At 42.1% G+C, this 21,360-nt stretch overlaps 1 protein-coding gene across 1 annotated transcript; it reads left to right on the forward strand.

The window, feature by feature from the left end:
* The first annotated feature begins 1,362 nt into the window (after positions 1–1,362).
* Positions 1,363–10,323, forward strand: CCNA1 (cyclin A1). Its single transcript, XM_012644050.1, has 8 exons — positions 1,363–1,551; positions 5,125–5,371; positions 5,557–5,681; positions 6,124–6,347; positions 7,462–7,666; positions 8,614–8,727; positions 9,626–9,759; positions 10,065–10,323. The coding sequence occupies exons 1-8, from the start codon at positions 1,387–1,389 to the stop codon at positions 10,114–10,116; spliced, it is 1,266 nt and encodes a 421-aa protein (XP_012499504.1). The 5' UTR covers positions 1,363–1,386; the 3' UTR covers positions 10,117–10,323.
* The last annotated feature ends 11,037 nt before the right edge of the window (positions 10,324–21,360 follow it).

The following is a 21,360-nucleotide window of genomic DNA, read 5'->3' on the forward strand; positions in this document are numbered from 1 at the left end:
CCGAGAGCCCCGCGTCGCTCTCCCGAGCCAAGGTTCTCAGGAGCGGGCCGCGCAAAAGACGTTAGCGGGAGGAGTTAGCGGCTGTTGGGAGAACGGGTTCAGGGGAACAGCCCCGGCATTCTCCGGGTGGGCCGCCTTCCTCCCTTCCGGGCCGGGGCGCCAGCCCGAAGGGGCGCGAGTGCCGACGGCGACCGCCCGCCCTGGCACGCCCAGGCAGGGCCTCGCTGGAGCAGCCGGAGGGCGGGCAGTCGCCCGTTGGCCCCGCCGGGTCCCGAACGCCCAGAGGTCTCGGCGCGACAGCCCGGAGCGAGTCAGGTGAGGAGGTCGCCATGGCGATGCGGCCCCCGGCGCGCACGCCCGCCGCGGTTGGCATGGGAGCGGGCCCTGCGGGACCGGGAGGCCGCTGATTGGCCGATTCAACAGACGCGGTGGGCGGAAAGAGATTAGAGCGCAGCGCTTGGGCCGCGGCCGCAGGGTGCCGGCGCCCCGGCTGGAATCTATCGACACCGCGGTCACCTCCCGCCCCGCCCTGCCTCGCCCCGTCCCCTCTGGTGGCCCCTCAGCCCCAGTCCTCGAGTGCACTTGCTGGTTGCTGCAGGCACACACAAAGATACAACGCCGAGGACAGAGGGGCCCGGCTGTGGGCTCCAAGCAGGTTTTGGGGCCTTCTGTCTGGTGGGAGGAGGGCCGCGGGGCAGCACCCTGTTTGTCACTTGGGAAGGGGACATACTTTCCCACAGTAATGTATCTTGGATCTTTTGTTTGGGGCCAGGGGAGATGAGTGTCATAGCAGCGAAAGACCTAGGCTCATAGATTTAAATTCCCAGTCAAGGTTGGTCTTAGTATCTCACCTTGGAGGTTTCCTCTTACGTTGCCAGGCACCACCTCTGCGTTTCCTTGCTCCATTCCTCCACAATCTTCTTAGAAATCTGTTTCCTACCTTTCCTTCTCTCTTTAACCCTCCAAAACCTTCTTCTCCATCCTTACTCTCAGCTGATGACTTTGCATCCTATTTTCTTAAAAATATAGAAGCAACCAGAAGAGCATCTCCACATGCCCCATATATTCTGCCGTCCCCTTCCTGTTATGTGACTGCTGTGTCCCTGCTCTTAATATGAGATGTCTCCTTCCAGCCCTCAAGCAGGTCTTGGTAGAAAACCTGGAGAGATTCAAATCACTGTTTTGCTTCAGAGCAGCTTTGGGTCTCTTGTGCCGTCGCTCACACCCTTTCAGCCCTAATAATTACTGGAAAGATCAGCAATTGGTGCTGATCCCGAGGTGCTCTCTCCTCCTACAGAGTCCTTGAAGCCGGGGGTGGAGGGGGTTGGTTAACCGGGTTGTCTGTTTGTCTTTCCCTGGTGGCAGCAGCTTGTGGAGTCTGAGGCAATGCGTCGCAGCAGCTCCAAGAGCGGCGTCGTCGTGGCTCCAGTGGCTGGAGGTCCCGATGCTTGTCAGATGCTCACCAGAGCCCAGCTGGGCCAGGATCCCCCACAAAGAACAGTGCTAGGGGTGCTAACTGAAAATGGGCAGTTCAGGAAGACCTGTGCCCAGGTAATGATTCAGAAGTACTGAGAAAGATGCTGGCAGAGAATGGCTCTCCTGCTATGGTGGGAGGTGCCCTTCTCTTTCCTCTTCGTGTGTGCAAGTGCCCCTTAAGTATTAGAACCCTGGAATCTGGACTATAGGGAAGTCGATTTTTAAAGATCACCTTGAATGATCCTGTTTTCCACTTAGAAAAAGTGATTAATTTTCTTTCTTATTCTTCCAATATCAAGGAAATCGGTCTAGGAACTCTTTGGATTAAGCATATGTAAAGTGATTTAAGTGCTGGGCTAAAAGGAAATGTGAATGCCTCAAAATAAACTATGAAACTGGGGTTCCTCCAGGTCAGAGTGCTGTTTAGACTGATGTAGGCCATGCCTGAAGCAATACTGGGTGACCTTTGCTGTGCTTATTGGGGAGAGTGTTAGAATCAGGATTGGGTCAGGCTAGACTAGATTACTCCAAAAAGGGTGCTTTGAAAGCAGACATCTCCTCAGTACTGACTAAGCAGCTGGGCTGATGGGCAGTGGGTCCTCACATATCAGTTGTATGAGCTTAACTGATCATGGATCCCTTCCTTAACATTAAAAACAGTACATTCCCATTTTATAGGTGAGAAAATTTGAAAGGTTTAAGCCCTCACCAAAAGAAAGTTATGGTGGAAGCTAGATTAGAAGCCTCTAATCTACTGACTCTTCAAGTGATCTCTTCAAAGCTTTGGAGAAAATTGAGTGAAAGTGGTTTTAACAAACTTTAATTTGCTTAGCAATGTTTATTTTTTAAAATTTAAAGCCTAAGACTTGGCTCTTAATGAATTTTCAGTTGTGCCTATGCAGACTGGTCTCATTTTAAATTCCTCTTACGTTGCCAGGCACCACCTCTGCGTTTCCTTGCTCCATTCCTCCACAATCTTCTTAGAAATCTGTTTCCTACCTTTCCTTCTCTCTTTAACCCTCCAAAACCTTCTTCTCCATCCTTACTCTCAGCTGATGACTTTACATCCTATTTTCTTAAAAATATAGAAGCAACCAGAAGAGCATCTCCACATGCCCCATATACTCTGCCGTCCCCTTCCTGTTATGTGACTGCTGTGTCCCTGCTCTTAATATGAGGCGATCCCTCCATGTGTGTAGTATACCTCAGGTCCTCTTACTTCTTCCAGGATATCACTCTAGCAACTCTTCTCTCATCAGTTTTTCCTTCTCTACTGGGTCAAACCCATAAGCATACAAATATATTGTAATTTTTTCCATCTTAAAAACCTTTCAACTACATGCTCTTTGTAGCTTCTGTCCCATTTATTGAAACATTCCCTTAAGGGTTTGTGTCTCCAACTAGCACGTAAGCTCCATGCAGATGAGGATTTGGGATGTTATATTTTCCTTTGTATGCTCATTGCTTAGAACCATAATGTACCACGTAATTATTTTTTGGATGAATGCTGTCCGTAGTTGTTCTTTTGCTCTCTTTTGACTCAAATCTTAGTCTAATCCTTTCCTTGCTTGACTGATCAGCAGTATTTGACATAGTTCAACATTCTTTATTCCTTAACATGATTTCTTCCCACTCAGCTTGAAGAACACCACTCTCTTCAGGTTTTCAACCTAGCTTATACTCCTCAATATCCTAGTTCTTCCTTATAATTCTGTTCTCTAAGGTTAGAGTGCCCTAGGGCTTAGTCTTTGGTCTGAATCTTGTACTCACTTCTTTAGTAATCTCTTCAAGTCTCCCAGCATTAAATACCATCTGTTTGTTGATGACTCATTTTTACCTCTGGCCTGGGCCTCTGAGCTGCATTGTGAGTTCACCTACTGGGAGCCTACCTGACACCTCCTCTTAGATCACATAATAGGCACCTCATACTATGCAAAACCAAGCACCAACCTTTTTCCCTACTCCAAGCCTGCTCTTTACAAATTCTTCCTTGTCTCAGTAAGTGGAATGTCCATCCATCCTGTGATTTAACCTCAAGACCTTTGTCATCCTTGACTCTTATTTTTTTCTCGCCCCACATCTAATCTAGTGAGAAAATACTATTGACTCTACTTTTTGAAATGTCTAGAACCTCTTCACTTCTCATTTTTTATCATTAACTTCCCTGATTCAAATCCCTGTTATGTCTCGCCTAGAATTTGCAAGATTCATAACTGGTCATCTTACTCTTAGCTTGCTCTCCATACCTATACACAGCCAGAATGATCCTTTCAGACATAAAAGAATCATTCCACTCCTCTGCCTAAATCTTTCAGTGGCTTCCATCTCCGAATGAAATCCAGTCCTTAGATGGCCTATGGTAAGGCCTGCATGATCTTTCTGGCCTTATGTACTACACAACTCTACCTCACTGTGCTCTGTCTGCTCCTACTATATTTTTTCTTCTTTGTCTCCTCCACCACCCCACCTCTCCAGGACTAGAATATAAATCCCATGAGGATAGTCTTTTTTGAACATTTTGTTCACTGCTAAATTTTGGCACCTAGAATAGCAACTGGCACATGAGTTCAGTAAATGTTTGTTTAATGAATATGTGTTTCCACCTATGTACATGTATCTATATAGCAAGAGTCAAACTTGGCAGTAACTTCGAGTCTTGGTTATCTGGTTATAGTAACTTGTGATTGTGCCCTTTATAGTCTTTGTGATTTTTTTTTCCTGTACTATCATAAAGGTTTTTTTCTTTATAGACATAAGTCACATATTTAACTTGATAAAAGCAAGGGCAAGTTACAGAAGCACATACTAACTTAGAAGTAGCCTTCAACAGTAAGCACCAAGATAAATTATATAAACAATGTTAATGCAGTAGATAGAGCTAGTATTTGCATAAATATAGCTCAGGTTCATAAAGCTTGCCCACCTGCCCTGGTTCAACTGACTTGCATACCATCCAACATGACTCACCATAAGAAGCAACAGTGTTTGGCACATTATACTTGTTCACTGTGGTGACACCACAGTTGTTCCCATTGTTAATGTTATAAGAATTTAGAAAAGGAAGAAGTGATTGAGAAATTTCCCTGATAGTAATTGCATTAAGTCATACAAAAACATTCTATGCCTTGTAAGAGAATTTAGTAGTATGGGTTTTCAAAATCATGTTTCTAAATAACTGGGTATAAAATGGGAACTTTATAAAAGACTGGTGGTAAAAAGTCACTATTTAAGGAGGAAGACTATAGGAACTCAGTAAATAAGGGTCAAGAGCTATTCTGACTACTTGTAATATCCCATGATGCTATAAACATAAAAGCCAATTTACAAACTTCCCTTACATGTGGTACTTGTTTCATTTTGGAGAAGAGCTATAGCTTTTCTTTTTCTATAATCATGAGTTCTCTTTGATGCCTATGTGAGGAAGATGACAAATTTTAGGTAGCTCTTTTCCCATATATCAAATGTCGACAAAGATAAGGGAAAAGTTATACTTTTGAAGCTTCATTTTCTGGAATTAAATTGGCAACATAGATATTTCAGTTTAGGATTCATCTTACCTTCTTAGGTTGCTGGTTTGAGTCATATAGGTTCATATTACCTATATGATCTTTGGGGTGGCCTCTAATAAAAGATTTAACTCTTTTTTAGGGGATCACAACAATCAGGTGTTTTTCGGGATCTGAAAATGCCTTCCCTCCAGCTGGAAAGAAAGTGCTGTCTGACTGCGGGGTCCATGGGCCCCCCAAGCAAGGGTTTGACATCTACATGGATGAACCTGAACAGAGGGACAAAGACAGCTGCTCAGGCAGAGAGGGGATGGCATTTGAGGATGTATATGAAGTAGACACCAGCACACTCAAGTCAGACCTTCACTTCCTGCTGAATTTCAGCTCAGGTAATCTGACTCACCTATGAGTGATGGTGCCCTGTATTCATAACTGCCTGCAGTGTTCAATAGCAAGTGACTAGCAAGAGAAAACCAGGAAGTAATCACTACATTCACAACTGCCTGTGGAGGGTTAGTGGATGGAACAAGTTTTTAAATTCAATGACTTATCTGACAATGTTGAACCCCTGCAGTTTCCCCTATGCTGGTAGGTTCATCTCACCATTCCCAGTCTGAAGATGCATCGGATTTTGGCACAGATGTGATAAATGTGACTGAATATGCTGAAGAAATTCACCAGTACCTTAGAGAAGCTGAAGTGAGTTTTCCCAACTTCTATTTTAATTTCCAGGACCCCAAGCTCTTAATATTTAGACAAGTTATAAACTCCTGGCCATAACCACTAGTGAATGGCACTCTTGTGACAGCTAAACGTAAGAATATCTATGAAAAATAATAGTTGTGATGGTAAGTGGTGATAACTTGGATTATTTCTGTATGACTCAAATATTTAAGTATTTCACTCTTGGGAATAACTCATATTGCCATTTCCCTCCTCCATTAAGTTGTTTGTTAACCAATTACATTATAGAACCAGGATTTCCTACTTTCTTCCTCATCGTGGTAAAGATTTATTTGGCTCTGAATCAGGATCCTCCTAACCTTTGCCCCTGAGATTTTTAAAAACAGCAGCTGTACTATGGAGAGTGATCTTTCTGATACTGCCACTACTTAAATGTCAAAACTTTTCCCCCAAACAGATAAGGTACAGACCCAAAGCTCACTACATGAGAAAGCAGCCAGACATCACAGAAAGCATGCGTACGATTCTGGTGGACTGGCTGGTGGAGGTTGGTGAAGAATATAAGCTTCGAGCAGAGACTCTGTACCTGGCCGTCAACTTCCTGGACAGATTCCTTTCATGTATGTCTGTTCTGAGAGGGAGATTGCAGCTTGTAGGAACAGCAGCTATTCTTTTGGCTTCGTAAGTGTTCTTTCAGCTTGAATAATGTGAAACTATTGCCTGTCAAAACACTTAATTTTTATTCCCTATTTATTGAAGGAACTCAGTGCTTGATAATTAAAACTATTCATGTCTCCTTTGATAAAAGATCATCATCTTCACAGGATTTACTGAGAAACTGAATCTTACCAAATGTTCACTCTTCACTTCAGATGTTTAAGATTTATAGCAGCAAGTTCAATATCTATCACGAACTTGTTGAAAAGCAGCCAACAGCTCAAATTCAGGATCTAATTTAGCTCTTTTGCAGTGTGGCCTTTTGGCTGTATTTTCATACAAGTAAAAGTCCTATTTAAAGAGATTTTACTTACATGAAAGCTGTCTTCAAGATCTAGCAAATGACCCGTGATAACACAGTTTGTTTATTTGGTTACAGTGAATAAACTATTATAGTTGGTTCCTGTTACCGTCACTCATTCACAACACCACCCCATTGTGTGGGAAAAGAGAGCTGGGTTGTGAGAGCAGCCTTCAAGTGACCTGGAGATGAGGGGTAGCTTCCTTTCTGTTCTTCTGGTCCCAGACATTCTATTATTAATGCATAAAAACTTGCCCAAATTCCCCTAAATAAAGTCGAAACCAAAGCAGAAGGAAAGAATTGAGAATAGTGAAATTATATCATTATCTTCCTCTTGGCTATACAGTATCATTTGCTAATTCAGTAGAGAAAGTTAAACGTGATCTTTCAAAATTAAAGGCCTATGCATTCTCTTTCTATCACTGTTTTCATCATAACATTCTTTTTCCCAAAACGATTTGAGGGCTATGGAATTAATAAGAATTTACCTATAGTGTCTGCCATTCAGAATCTTCCAGTGTATCAGAGGCCAAACATAAAATTCTCAGTTGGAAATTGTTTCTGTTATGACTCCTATTAGTAAGTACAACATATCCTTGTAATACCCATGTTCTTGGTCTAGAAAAAAGCTAATATTTTCATAGCCCTGTGCCATTTAGTGGTATTTAAGTAGATATGTGGGTACAAAGTAAAGAAGTCTGCAAGGGTGTGTTGTACCATGGGAGGTAGAGCCATAGCTTCGAAACTTTACTTCTAAAAACTTTTTACCTTTCTAAGGAAATACGAAGAGATATATCCACCCGGAGTAGATGAGTTTGCCTATATAACTGATGATACATACACTAAGCAACAATTGTTAAGAATGGAACACCTGCTCCTGAAAGTCTTAGCTTTTGATCTGACAGCACCAACCACCAACCAGTTTCTCCTTCAGTACTTGAGGCGGCAAGGAGTGTGTGTCAGAACTGAGAACCTGGCCAAGGTATGTATGCCACCTGTGTGACTTCCAGGAACTCCTGGTGCCAGTCTTTCCCAGTTATCCTTCCGTTCTTCCTTCCTTTTCAGCTTTATTTCATGCACCCAGAAAAACTTCTTAGTAATGGAAGAGAGCTAATTTTAAGAATACAACTTCTGGTTACAAGACATTACTATTAACTACATTTGGCAGGCACAGATTGTCTAATTACTCAACTATTAAAGAAATTTAAACTTGGAGACTGTTCCCTTCTTGGATACGGACCACATGCAAAAAATAACTCTTGAGTTTACAGAATGGGAACAAAGTAAATGTAGTTTAATTTGGTTCTACTCTCATCCTAACATATTAAGTAATGAAGCATTATTTGGTGATTTGGAGTTATAGAAATTTAGTTGAAGACATTAAAGTATTGGTTTGATCAACTTGGTTTCCAACCACTGTGATCTAGGATATTTGGTATTTATGTGCTATACAAGGGTAATAAGGATGTCTACATAAATTTTCCAATATGTTTCTTCTAATCTGATGTGTTCCCACTTGTACTGTTCTAGCCTCTGAACTGCATGCATATGCTTGGTAAATTAACAGCTTTAATACGGTCATATTTTTGCCTTTTAGCTAAAGACTGTTCCCATTCCAGCTACCAGAGCAATGCTACTTTATCTCACCAACTTAAACCTGTACTTCTAGGATAAGATAAGAAAAGTAACCTATCACATATACTATGTGGATAAGCCAAATACCTGTGTATTGAAATTTTATTACAACATAAATGTTATTCAGGTTATGGACAGGCATACCAATTACTATCCCAGTGCATAAATATGAGTTTCTATTTCTGTACTCATTACCAGTGCTGGTTGAACAATTTATTCCCTTGCTATTTCTAGGTTTACTTGTGACCTTTGTCAAATTTCTTATTCCAATGAAATTTTCTCTCCTGTGCTTAGTATGTAGCTGAACTGAGTCTACTTGAAGCTGACCCATTCTTGAAATATCTTCCTTCATTGATAGCTGCAGCGGCTTATTGCCTGGCAAACTATACTGTGAACAGGCACTTCTGGGTAAGATTCTAACTTCTTTCTAGATGAAATTCAAGACCTATCTAAAATCTGTTCAGTAACTCTCAAGGCTTAAAATAGACTTGCCTCTCGTGAGGGAAAGTTTAATAAGGAATTGGTTGTCTTGACTGCAGACTACAACATGCTACAGAGTCTTGCAGGTCAAACTTCATGACTTTGACTCAATGGCTTTATTCTATGAGGACTGAGATTGCAGGAAGACAAGGACATACATCTCATGCTCCTTCAACAGAAGCAGGCCTGGAAACCTTAATACCCACTATTAGGCACGTAGGGCCCTTGAGGTACAATCATTGACCACTTCAAGCAAAAGTTGTTGACTTTTCCTATCTGTGTTAAAAAAAAAAAAACCCGAGTCTAATTAGGATGGCCAGAAGATTGCACCAGGCTTTCAAGAGAACAGGGCAGTTAGTGTTGCCTCTTGCCAGAGAAGGTGACAAGATCAGAAATGGGCCCTTAGGTTTGGTTCTGGAGGCTTACTGTAGTGGTAAAAGATGTTGAGTGTCTGCCTTTACTTTCTGGAATACTTATTTTTTTCTCCTGCATTTTGACTAAGAATCTTTCATATTCTATACAAATAGGGTGGTCAGGCAAGGAGGCTCTTGAAAGACCAGTGAAAATCCCACTCATGAGGGAACAGGGAAAGTGATCTGCCCCCAAATTGAACATTATCAATATGCAGTATGAGCACATTTAGAACTCTGGGTGTTCTTCCTAATATTTTACATTGAAAGTCTCTGAAGGAAGTTATGGTTTCTATTGAGATGAATGAGGATATTTACTAAGAGATTAATTCTCTTTATTTCACAATCGGTTATCTTCAGATTTCTAATGTCTTACAAAGTTATGTGAAGCAATTTTTTTCTTTTGTCTTGATTAGCCAGAAACTCTTGCTGCATTTACAGGCTATTCATTAAATGAAATTGTGCCTTGCCTGAGTGAGCTACATAAGGCGTGCCTTGATATGCCCCATCGACCTCAGCAGGCAATTAGGGAGAAGTATAAGACTTCAAAGTAAGTCACTGACATTCTCTTATCTTGGCTCTCTATTTAAAGCTTAATGGGTTATAGTAATGTCAGAATTAAAAATAGAACAAATTGTATATCTGGTACTAGGTTGGAAGAGTAAGGTTACATGTTAAATCAAGAAAATCACTTTGGAGAGGTCTAGATTTATCATTTGTCAGGTTGTAGTACTGTGGTCAGCCAGCTTCCTTCCATTCTGTTAAAACTACTAGAAAGTTTTCTGTGGCCCAACTGAGATTGTACAGAACTGAAGTCCTTGGCTTCTTCTGACCTTGCCTTGGGTCTCATTTCAGGTACATGCATGTGTCCCTCATGGAACCACCTACAGTTCTTCCTCTACAATAAGTTGCAGAACTGAAGCACTTGCAGAACTTAACCTCCAGATCAACAGAATTGCTCTTAATATTCATAGATTCCTGCAGGTTGGGTCAACTAATGTTGCTGAAATGTAGATGACTTTTTTTTATTGTAAATGTATTTAGGTTCTCTTAGACTTTAGTAGCTTGTAATATAGTCTAACATTTTTTAAAGAATAAACAACTTGCCTTATGACCATGTGTTAGGATTATTTACTAATTAACATGGCTGGAATTTTAGTTGATAGTATTAAAAGTGTCATCTCTGTTTTCTAAGTTCGTTTTATAAATGTGGCATGCTATTAGGATTAAGTGTTCTAAGCTTCCAGAGATTTTCATGTTTGGTAAATGACTACCCTGAGGCTTTTTCCCTCCTATCTCTTTACTCCCCAGATAGCTCTCCATAGATTGGCAAATGAAGGAAAGGCTGACCCAGATAGGCTGGTGAAGGAGTATGAATAAGCATTGCTCGGTCTAGCTTTCCTCCAAAACCCAAGTCAGTAAGAGGCCTGAGGGCGAGGGCGAGGGTGAGGGAATGTGGGAAGGAAGGAGGTCGTGGGTAGAGTCAAAACAGGATCTGTGGATGGAATATGGAATGTCCTTGGAGAAGATGAAGTTTCTAAGGCAGGTAAGTTGGCCCACTGAGTGGATGGGCCCATTCACTTGCCAGGCTAGGTGTCTGCCCAGGCCCGCAGGTGCTCCCTTCTCCATGGTTGTCTCCTCCCCTTCACTCTGGCTGGGTTTCCTGCTGAGCATCTCCAAGTTTTTGCTTACATCTGTCAAGACACTATCGTTTGCATCAACTTGTTTGCTACCTACAAACTTGATTGACTAGCTAACTGGTGAAGGAGAGAGCTACACACAGTGGAACGCTGGCTGGATATTGAGGAGTTTCAGTCACACACTGCAGGTAACATATATATTCTCAACTGATTCATGGTCATATAACTTTTTACCCTAAATATCCTCCTACTTCCCCCTGTGTTTACTTTTCACATTGGTTGCTCTTTCCCTGCATTATCAAGAGTTACCTGTAGGAGCAGGGACGTATATCCATGCTGAAATCCCATCTTTATTTTCAGTGTAGGGGCTATCACATTCAAAGACAAAACCAACTTTTTCTTGCTCCCCACCACCCGTAGTTTGTAAGCAAAGGAAGAAAGAGGATATCAAAAGCTACAATCTCAGCAGGGAATCTGATGTTGGGCTGCAGCTGAAATCTATAGACCCTTGCCCTTGTACCAAATGGAATTCCTTTTAATTGTATGGGCAGTTGCAAAGTTGCACAGTATCTAAGGCTGGGAAGGCAGCTGAACCTGACCCTTTGTCAAGCCCAGACTCAGCTAATGGAGACAGTGGGTCAGGACACTCACATTCAAGCTCAGAATGGAAGCCTGTATTCTGCAACTACCAGCTGCAGGGCTGTACTTAGGTGCCTCCTTGCTTCTGTGAGCAGCTCATGCTGGAGTTGGACTCAAGCATAAGAGGAAAGTACTATCAGGCTGCTTGCTTTACTGTCCCAGCCTCAAACTGAACTAGAGATGAGACATTGGGTAAAGGTGTGCGTCAGGTGCTAGAGGAGGGAATGAGGTCAACTTAGACTTATCCACCTAAGTTCAACCCTACTGGAATGGATTTTCTCTCCTTGCTTTAGTCTGCAATGAAAACAGAGTAACATCTGGCTATCAGCCTGTGGAGTTGAGTGTCTCAAAACATCACAGTACTGATTTTAAACTTCTGCCATCTAGAATATGCTTTCTGTAATTTGGGTGATTTTCAGAAGCTCATCCTTTTAAGGGAATTGAAACTGAGAGGCAAATACAGTGGAAGGCCAGTACTTCCTTTCTCTTCCACCCAGAAATTTATCCTTACCAGAGACCCTTAGACGGGAGACCAGGGTCCTAATTCCAGCTTAGCTATTAATTGTGTGATGCTGGTTGCAGTCAGGTAAGCTAAATTGCCTTGGCCATCCCCAAATGTCTGGCTTACCACCTTAAAGATATATCTCTCATGTCACTCTCCAGTGTATGTTGGGGAAAAGAAGCTTTTGTTTCCACATGACCATCCTTCCCTAGGAGCCCACCACTGTATTCTTGTATTTGGCAGGTGAAGAAAGAAAGAATGTGGAGAAAGCACACCCATTCTTACTGCGAGGGGCTGAGAAATGTAATTTAGCTGTAAGCTCTGGGGGGCAAGGGGAATCCAATGTTGATAAACAATCGGTCTTTGCCACAGTGGGCATCTCACCTAGTGTCCTGAACTTCAGTCTCTTTGTGAATGATGAGTTTTATTGGGTCAGTATTTGTCTCTTGAGTTACATACTCATTTTCACTATTTCTGCCATACCTAGCTATCACTTTTAAAATGACTTATTTTTTAAACTTAACCTCTTCTTAGCAGTATTCCTGAAATAATGGATGTGAAATGCTAGTCACATGCTTTCTAATACATGTTAGAATATATAACTACTGAACGTGTGTCACTTAAGATTCTGTGCCCTATGAGGTACAAAATATCATCCCATGGAAATTCAATGATCTGAGATTCTGTCCAATTCTGTGGAAAATTTTTGGTGCTTAAAATAGTAAATGTCAACAAGAATTCACTTTATTATGTGTCTTAAATTCGAGAGTATGTGGGCAAGAAGTTTGAAGGGGTCATGAGCTGCGTTCTCTCTTGAGAATGGCACTCTCTTAGGATGATTAAGGACAACAAAAGGAGGTCACGGGGATTTAGGCCTTTAAAATAGTGGGATAATATCTCATTTCATTCTTATTTCTCCTCTCTTCCCCTCCCCTTCAAGCATTAAAAGCAAGTGCCGGGAAAGTGGGAAGACTGACAGACTGTTTGGGATGGACAATTTGATGTGGCAGTTCTGACACTCAGGGCAAGAGCAGGGCTGGGGAAGGTGCTTAAAGGTGAGATAAAACGTCAAACTAGAATTTCTCCCAGAAATAAAGCATAGCGGGAGTTATGCCCCTGGTGCCAGAATCCATCTCTGTCTCACATCCTGCTGTGTCTGCCCCGCCGTTTCTTATCCTTGTCGGTGTCTGTGGCAGCAACCTCATGGCCCTTCAGCTTCCATTTACCTGTTTCTAGAGTTTCTGAAATGAAATGGATGACATCTCTTTCCTACACTGAATTTCTCAATGTATCACCGTTGGGATAAAATATGGGGCACACAGGGCCTTCCTGAGCCAGACCCCACCCCCGCAGCAGCTCTGCTTTAGTTAGCCTGTCGTCCCTGAAGGGGCCATGCCGTCCATGCCCCATTCCCTCCTGCACACTGCTCTCTTTTTGCAAAGCAGTTCCGACGTCCCTATACCGCTTGGCTACCTCTGAGGTTATTCTTCTGAACTAATCTTTGGCTTTAGCTCCCCCATCAGCTTTAGGTAAATGTCCCTCAGGACAACTGGCTGCCACTTGCCTGCCATCCCTTCATACGGGGCTGAAGTGTGTCTCCCTGTGCTCCCAGCATTGGCTTGATGCTAGAGATTCGATAATATTATGTTGAATGAATGAATGGATTGTACTTTTTACAGACAATAGACCTTGATTTAATCAATCACAAAGTGGGAAGTGCAACACTTTTCAAAATACATTGGGATAAAATGAGGTTAAAAGAAAAAATTACAGTTGAAGGTAAGAGTACATGCTATCAATATACTGTACAAAGTTCATTCTCTTCATACTTAGCACATTTATTATTGTATAAGAAGCTAGAAGATAAAGGAAAACTGTCATTAGAGTGTTGGAACAAAAGGAGTTTCCTGGATGAGCACTGGGAATACAGTGATGATTTGAGAGACAGATCCTGGCCTTTACTGTCTCTTGCCTTTATATATTTCTTTACCTGCTTTAGAGGGAAGGTTTTTGCCTTTAAAAGAGAAGTCTTCCTGAGCTGCCACTTAATAAGCAGTAACACCTTTATTTTGCATATACTCTGATGTGTAATAAATTATACTTGCTTTTGAAATGCATAAACAAAAGCCCTTTTAATGGAATGATTTATTCTTCAATCCCTGAAAAAAAAAATCACTTCATGATGACATAAAGGCCCAAAGCTTTGGCTGTATGACAGAATGGTAGTGGGAGGGACACCTTCATCAAAGGCCCCTAGAAATAGAATGACGAATGCAAGGTTATGTGTGCTTATGGAGCAGTTAAGCAGCCAAAGCCAATCAGGCTGAGCTCACCCAGGGAGCAAAGGTGGTGAGGCCACTGAACGGGGGACGGGGAACAGCTGCAGAGAAAGGGACTTTGAGTTGTAGGGAAGACTTTTGCAGGGCTCATACAGCATGGAAGAGACTCCATTCTGGCCTAAATTCAGAGAGATTGAGAAAGGCTACCGCATAACACCATGGAGCTAAGCTTTTGGGTTTTTGAAAGAAGCTTTTCAGAATTCACATCTCCCTATGGATCCTGTGTTGTATGAATCATTCTATTAGTCAGTTTAGGCTAGGCTTTGCCGAGATAACAAATTAGGCCCAAATCCTGGTGGCTTAAAACAGTTTGGCCAGTTTGCCTGCTCACCTGTCTTTAAGCAGTGATTCAGAGGCCCAGGTTTCCATCTTTCAGCCCTGCCAACTTGGAAACCTTTGTTTTCAGACATGTTAATGAATAAGAGAACATAGAAAAAGCACCTTTGAATTTAACCACCTCAGACTGGAACTGCACATATTTCTGTTTCTATAGGGGCTGGGAAAAGTAGCTTAACTTTTTGTGCAGGAAAAAGAAATGGTTAGATGAACACTTACCATGGGCTGCAACAGTTAACATCTCTCTGTGGATTCTCTTGTGAATCAGTTTGAGAGGAATTAGAAACAGAAGTAGCCAAGGCAGTAAAATGGTACTTGCTGAACCGCAATTAAGGCAGAAAGGCTATCCTTCAAGCACTGACCTTTGAACAACTACAGACAGGGATGGTAGGCAAGAAAAATGAAAGAAAACATCAGAACAAGAATGGAGTTACTACCTAGTGCAGTGCTTCCCCAGCCATGCTCTGGCATTCTTGCGCTACCTGAGATGCTAAGTGTTCTACTGTGGGAGAGAGGAGAGAAGAGAAGACTCAGAAACACAAGTCTTTGAGTTGCTGTGGGGCATTTTGTGGTCAAATAAGCCTGGGTTCAAACAGTTTAATAATTCCACTGGTATCAGGACTCTCACAGCCTTGAGTTGGCTGCCAGGCTGCTGTGGTCATGGTAATGCACCCTTCAGATCTGCTGCTGAGCAGAACTTACAGACCAGGGAGCCAGCTGTCGTGCTCTGAAATCCTTCCTGGTGTTTGCACTAAGGAGGACACGCTTCCCTCAGGCGTCCCTGATGGCTGGGGATCCCATTCCAAAGAGAGGTGGGATTCTTCCGACTGGTGACTTTGGACTTGAGGACTCCTGGACAGCCTTTCATTCTTCATCTGAGTCTCTTCATATCCAAACCTCCTTTCTCCCTCCTCTCCTTCCCAGGAGTCAGACCTACATCATGGTCCAGAGGACTGTCCCTGCCCCCTCGAGCTCCCTCACGTCTTAGTCACAGGAAGCTCCCCCAGCAAATCTCTGGCACATCTACTCCTGTCTTGGTGCCGCCTTCTGGGAAGCCCCAAGCTAACGTGCAGCCTTGTAAACCCTAAGAGGGGGGAATAACCAGTGTTTCCCAAATGTACCTGACCAGAGAAAATGTTCTTGATGCAAAACCTATTCATGTTTAAAAGGTCACTAATGTTTGGAGGAACACAGGTTGGATATGCCCCCCTAGGGAAAATGGATTAATTTGTAATTACCTAAAATTGATCTATACTTCAATTTCTATGTTATTGTATTTAAAATTTGATTTGTACAGATATGTTTAAATTACCTATTAGTAAATTTTGTATAATCTTTTCATAGTCTTACCCAATTCTTTTACTGTTCTGAATCTAAAAGAACTCTTCAGCTGTTATTAAGGAAGATTCCTACCTATTTAGACCGAATCGGCATTAGAGTTATTGTCCTCATGCGCAGATGAGGCTATCCAGGCAAGCAGCAGCCTTCTTCCTCATGTCCCCTGGGGGTCATTTGTTGAATGCTGTTAATGAAAATCACCAAGTTAATGACTGACTGTATATTAAATATTGACACAAGAGAAATTTCTGGAATACTTAAACATGTCTGTAATTAAGCATTTAGTGATTTTATTATATTATCACATTCAAGAAAAACTAAAATTTTTATCTGACAATATGGAATGTTGAACTTCTAACCCCATAACTTTGGCTTTTGGGAAACAATTGATCCACCAAAGTATATATAAATACTCCTTGTAGGAGAATCCTGTAGGTGCTATATGTTAAAAATTATTCAGAGCTTCTTAAAATTATCTGAAAAGGAGGCCAGAAGAGGAGACCAGGCCAGACCAGACTGGACGAGGAAGAGGAGAGCAGACCGGAGGAGGAAGAGAGTGCTAAGTTCTTAATATGCAATACCTCATTCAGACCTCATGAACCATCCTATAAGACAGGTATTGTTCTTTACCTTTTTTATAGATGAGGAAGCTAAGGCTTAGAGAAGTTATATAATCTGCCCAAGGTAACACCTTAACTCATGAAACAGAATCAAAACCAGGCCTGACTCCAGAGTCTCTGCTCTTAGCCATTATGCACGTCGGATAGCTTCTTTCTGCCTATCTGGTTGTTCCCACAGCTTCCTCCAAAGGTGTCCTTAGGCTGGCCCTGGGGCTGAGCCACAGCTGCTGTCCTGGTGATTTTCAACCCCAGATTTTATTTTTACTGTGGATGGGGGGAGGGGCACAGTCCTGGGCTGGAGGGGAGAAATTGGGCTTCTTGTGCTGTTTCGTCTCTGGACACAAGAGGGTGAACTCTCAGCAGGCATCTCTTGCACTAGGCCTCACTTGCCCCATGGGTAATGTGGGAAGAATAAAATAATCCTACTCCTGGTACCTGCCAAAATTACTTTTTTGAGATCATAATTGGAAAAAATCTGCATAAAGGATTAGCACTTATTAACTATGTATAGATCTAGCCCCCAACCAAAGTTCCAGACTTAATTCCCAAAAGTTCCCAGCAAACTTGGAAAACCTCCAAAGGATCCTCACCTCCCTGCCTTTGTTCATGCCCTTCCACGTATCTGAAAGGCCTCCTCATCTTTGCCTACCATAATCCTAGCTATCCAAAAGGCCTAGTTCATAGGCTTTTTCCTAGAAGGTGTTGGTGGACAGTTGTCCTTGAAGTGATCCACTTCTCCTACCTAATCTTTGGCTGTAAGTGCTTAAGATAGGCGTCACTCCTAGCCTTACCATGTAATTACTGCTGTATAGGATGTATAGGACACCTCGTGTATAGAGGACATGTGTTGGTTTTTGCTTGCCTAATATCTTCTCCCCCTTTTAGTAACAGCAACTTGATTTTCCTCTGGTGAACAACCTTCCCTCACCTTTAATCCATATAATTTGGATGGGGTCAACCCCACTTCAAAATCCAGAGGTAGGCATGTGACATAGGCCTATTCAGAGTTACTATAATGGGTTCAGTGAAGGGCAGGTGACTCAATTAAAGGCGTTGAGAATTACTCCTAGAACTTTTGCTAGGACCATTGGCATAAGAAGCTCTATTTTTGCTACAATTTGATGTAAACATGGAGCTGTGAGTGGCTTTCACATGGGAAAAAAATTCCTGAGGATGAAGCCACCCAAGAGCCAGTTATAGGAAGAGACCTAATCTGGAGGATAACATTGTTGGAAACCGTTGGGTCTTAGATTCAGCTATTCCTGAAACTATTAATAGAAATAACCTGCCTAGGACAAATGAATTCTGTCCCCTAGCATCAGGCTAGCTCACAGCAGCCTCAAACTCCTGGGCTCGAGCAATCCTCCTGCCTCAGCCTCCTGAGTAGCTGGGACTACAGGCACGTACCACCACACCCGGTTAATTTTTTCTGTTTTTGGTAGAGACAGGGTCTTGTTCTTGCTCAGGCTGGTCTCAACCTCCTAAGCTCAAGTGATCCTCCTGCCTCGGCCTCCCAGAGTGCTAGGATTACAGGCGTGCAGACTGGTACTTTCAAGCAAGTGTTATTAGTCAATCTTGTGGAAAAATACAAGTTCTTTTTTTTTAAATTTGTACACCCTTTCCATCCTTGCTGTTCAAAGTGTGGTCTGTGGATCAGCAGCAGCAGCATTGTCTAGGAGCTTGTTGGAAATACACAACCTCAAGCCCCATCCTAGATGCACTGAATCTGAGACCTGCACTTCAGATAAGGCAGCCAGGAAATTTGCATGCACAGTCAAGCTTGAGAAGCACTGGCTTAAAGAACCCAGCTCAGTTCTAGAGATATAAGAGCTTAATAAAATTTGGCTGGTGTTTGCAGACTAGAACCTGCAAGCGGTGATAACTGGTTTCAACATCTCTGCTCCAACGATTGCTGTGGCCTCTAGCTCTCACCATTACACATCTGCTAGAAATAAACGCTGAGGCAAAATCTAAATAATTTTAAAGTGGGATTTTAAAAAATCCACATTCTATTTGGTTCTCCATCCTGCACTCAGAACTTGGAGAAGGAGCCATCCCTGTCCCCCTCCTGCTAGTGACCTCTGTGTGGCAGTATAACTCTGAGAAATGTGCAAAAATCAGCATTTAGTCTCTAGTTACCATTTCTCTGCTCTGAGCTGTCTGTCCCACAATGGCATAGGAGAAAGAGTCCACGGGCTGGGCCTCTGCTTACAGTTGGGAAGAACTCAAAGTTTTTCTCTCCTCCTTCCCTTTCTCTCTCCCATTAAACTAAAGAGACCAAACATCTCAGATCCAGCCATATCACAGTACTATCAACTCCCCCTCTCCCTCAGCCTGGTATGTTTAACTAGAAAGGAACTCCAGAAACTGTAGAAGGACCAAGTTCTAGATCCAGGAGAACTCACAGCTCCTCATCCCAGAGCAACACCTGGGCTTAGATCAGAGGGAGTTGGCAGATGAATAGGCCTCAGATGGAATCCTCTAGGAGGAATCCTCAAGCAGCACCCTTGTGGTGGTATTTTCTGTGACTAACGTGAGCTTCAGATATCACAGTATTTGTGGTGTTGAGAGTGGGGCTGGGGAAAGGATCTGGGAAAGACTGGTTTGTATCCATGGACACGTGTTTCATGGATGGTTTTGCAAAGCATTAGTATGCCCTCTGGGAATTGAGCACACTCTCACAAACAGCTTTTGTAGCTCTGGGCTGGAGAGAATAGTCACCGCACGTGTTGAGCAACAGTGCATGGTCATTCAATGCTACAGTAGCTGGAAAAAGAATTAGCGTCTGGTATTTTTATCACATATACATTTTTCATTGTACTTTTAACTACATTGTTTCATTTGATCCCCACAATATTTTGTGAGGTTAAATAGGACAGCTATTTTTAGCCCCATTTTACAGGTAAGAAAACTAACTTACTTGGCAAGTTCAGAGTTTGCAGTGGTAGTTGATGGCAGTAGCCCAAATCCACTTATTTCATGCATTCCTTGACCTGGAGCAAGTAACTTAATGTCTCTGTGGTACAGTTTCCTCATCTATAAATGGAGAGGAAAATAACTGGGTCTCACCCACATGCTAGTTGACACATGCAAAGTTTTTACCCTAGTGCCTACCTGTACCCAATAAGAGATGACAACTGTTAGCTACTATGATTACTGCTGCAGATCCCAAAGCTGATGAGTAGCAGATCTAGGGCTTGAACCACGATCTTTCATGCTAAGTCCAGTGGTCTTTTCATTATGCATCATTGTAATTTTGGACACTTTTTGGGTATCATTTTCAGGAAGCATTTTCTGATCCTACCCCATTCCTGGCCAAGCGTCCCACCTTCTTCCCAGTAGCATTCTGTACATCACCAGCCCTCACCACGTTGTGTATAAATCCACTAGACTCTAAGCTACCTCAGTGCCGCACCATGTCTCATTCCTCTTGGTACTCCCAGAGCTAGATGATTGCCAGCAAATAGTAAGCACACAAGTGTTTGTTAACCTCAACTCCAGTACGACTCACCGATGTGAATTTTGATAGGAAGTAGTCTCCCGTTCAATCTTTGTAGCTGAGGCCACACTGTATCTCTCTACCTCTGCTTCTTTATTCTGCTTGACCTCCTTTTGTCTTTTATCTCTTCTCCTGGAGGTGTATTTATTATCTATGCCTCTAGTTCTCCAACCCTCATGCAGAGTGTGAATAAAATCACCGTTCAGCTCCAGCTGTGTAGATTTCTACAGCCCAATATGAAGCTTCTGCCTGCTGCTGAGAAGACACACAGATGTGATTTATAATCAGATTTCAGGGGAATGTGGCACATTGTTGAGGTTTCATTTCTGGCCAAACAGGAGGGAGGAACTGAAAATGGGGCCTTCAGAACAAGAAGAAAATGTCAGGTGCTTGAAGGAAAGCACAAAGCTCAGATTCTAAACAGTCGGATGATTCTACAATAGCCTTTTGTTTTTGGCTTTATCTAATTCAGGAAAAGTGAATTAGACTTGAATAAAACAAATTCATTTCAGGTTTTACATATATGAATACATATCAGTAAGCCTATAGATATATGCATATATGGCTGTACATGTACATATATCTTTGTTTTGTTTCTGGAACTAGAAATCTTCACCCTGTGTAGCCAAGCCTCAGTATACAATGTCATATTTTCATTTAACAATCAGTTTTACTAATATAAATAAATTATTTAAAATTCTTTTTATAATATCATGAAAATTGTAATCATAACCCATTATCAAGCATTAGCTACTGCTATTGTATATGACACATCGAATGGTGTGACTGTTAGCCATGAAGAATTTGTAACTCTACTAAAATGGATATTCGTTCTAATAAACAGTTTTAAGGAGGAATTGTAGAGGCCTAGGGGAGTATTTTGGGGCAGCAATTAATTTACTAAATATAAGCAATCTTTTTCTTACATAATAGGAATCTTGTTGCTTTGGGCAACCTATTGAAAAAATAGTTTTTACTATTTTTGCAAGTCATCCATGAGGAAGGAAAAGACAGTGATTGCTTAATTTGAAACTTCCAAAAGGATGGAATGTGATATTTAGAGCTACTTTAACATATGAAATACGAATAAGAGCTTTCTTGGTTGGTACAAACTATTTTTAAGTTTTTCTATACCTATGAGAATAACAACCTTGCTTAATTTAAAACATTACACCCCCTGTTTTTCCTTGGTTTGAGAAAACATAAGCAGATTTGACTTCACATTTTTTTCAGCACAA

The sequence above is a fragment of the Propithecus coquereli genome, unplaced genomic scaffold (genome assembly GCF_000956105.1).
Source record: "Propithecus coquereli isolate 6110/MARCELLA unplaced genomic scaffold, Pcoq_1.0 Scaffold205, whole genome shotgun sequence".
Classification (NCBI taxonomy): Eukaryota; Metazoa; Chordata; class Mammalia; order Primates; family Indriidae; genus Propithecus; species Propithecus coquereli.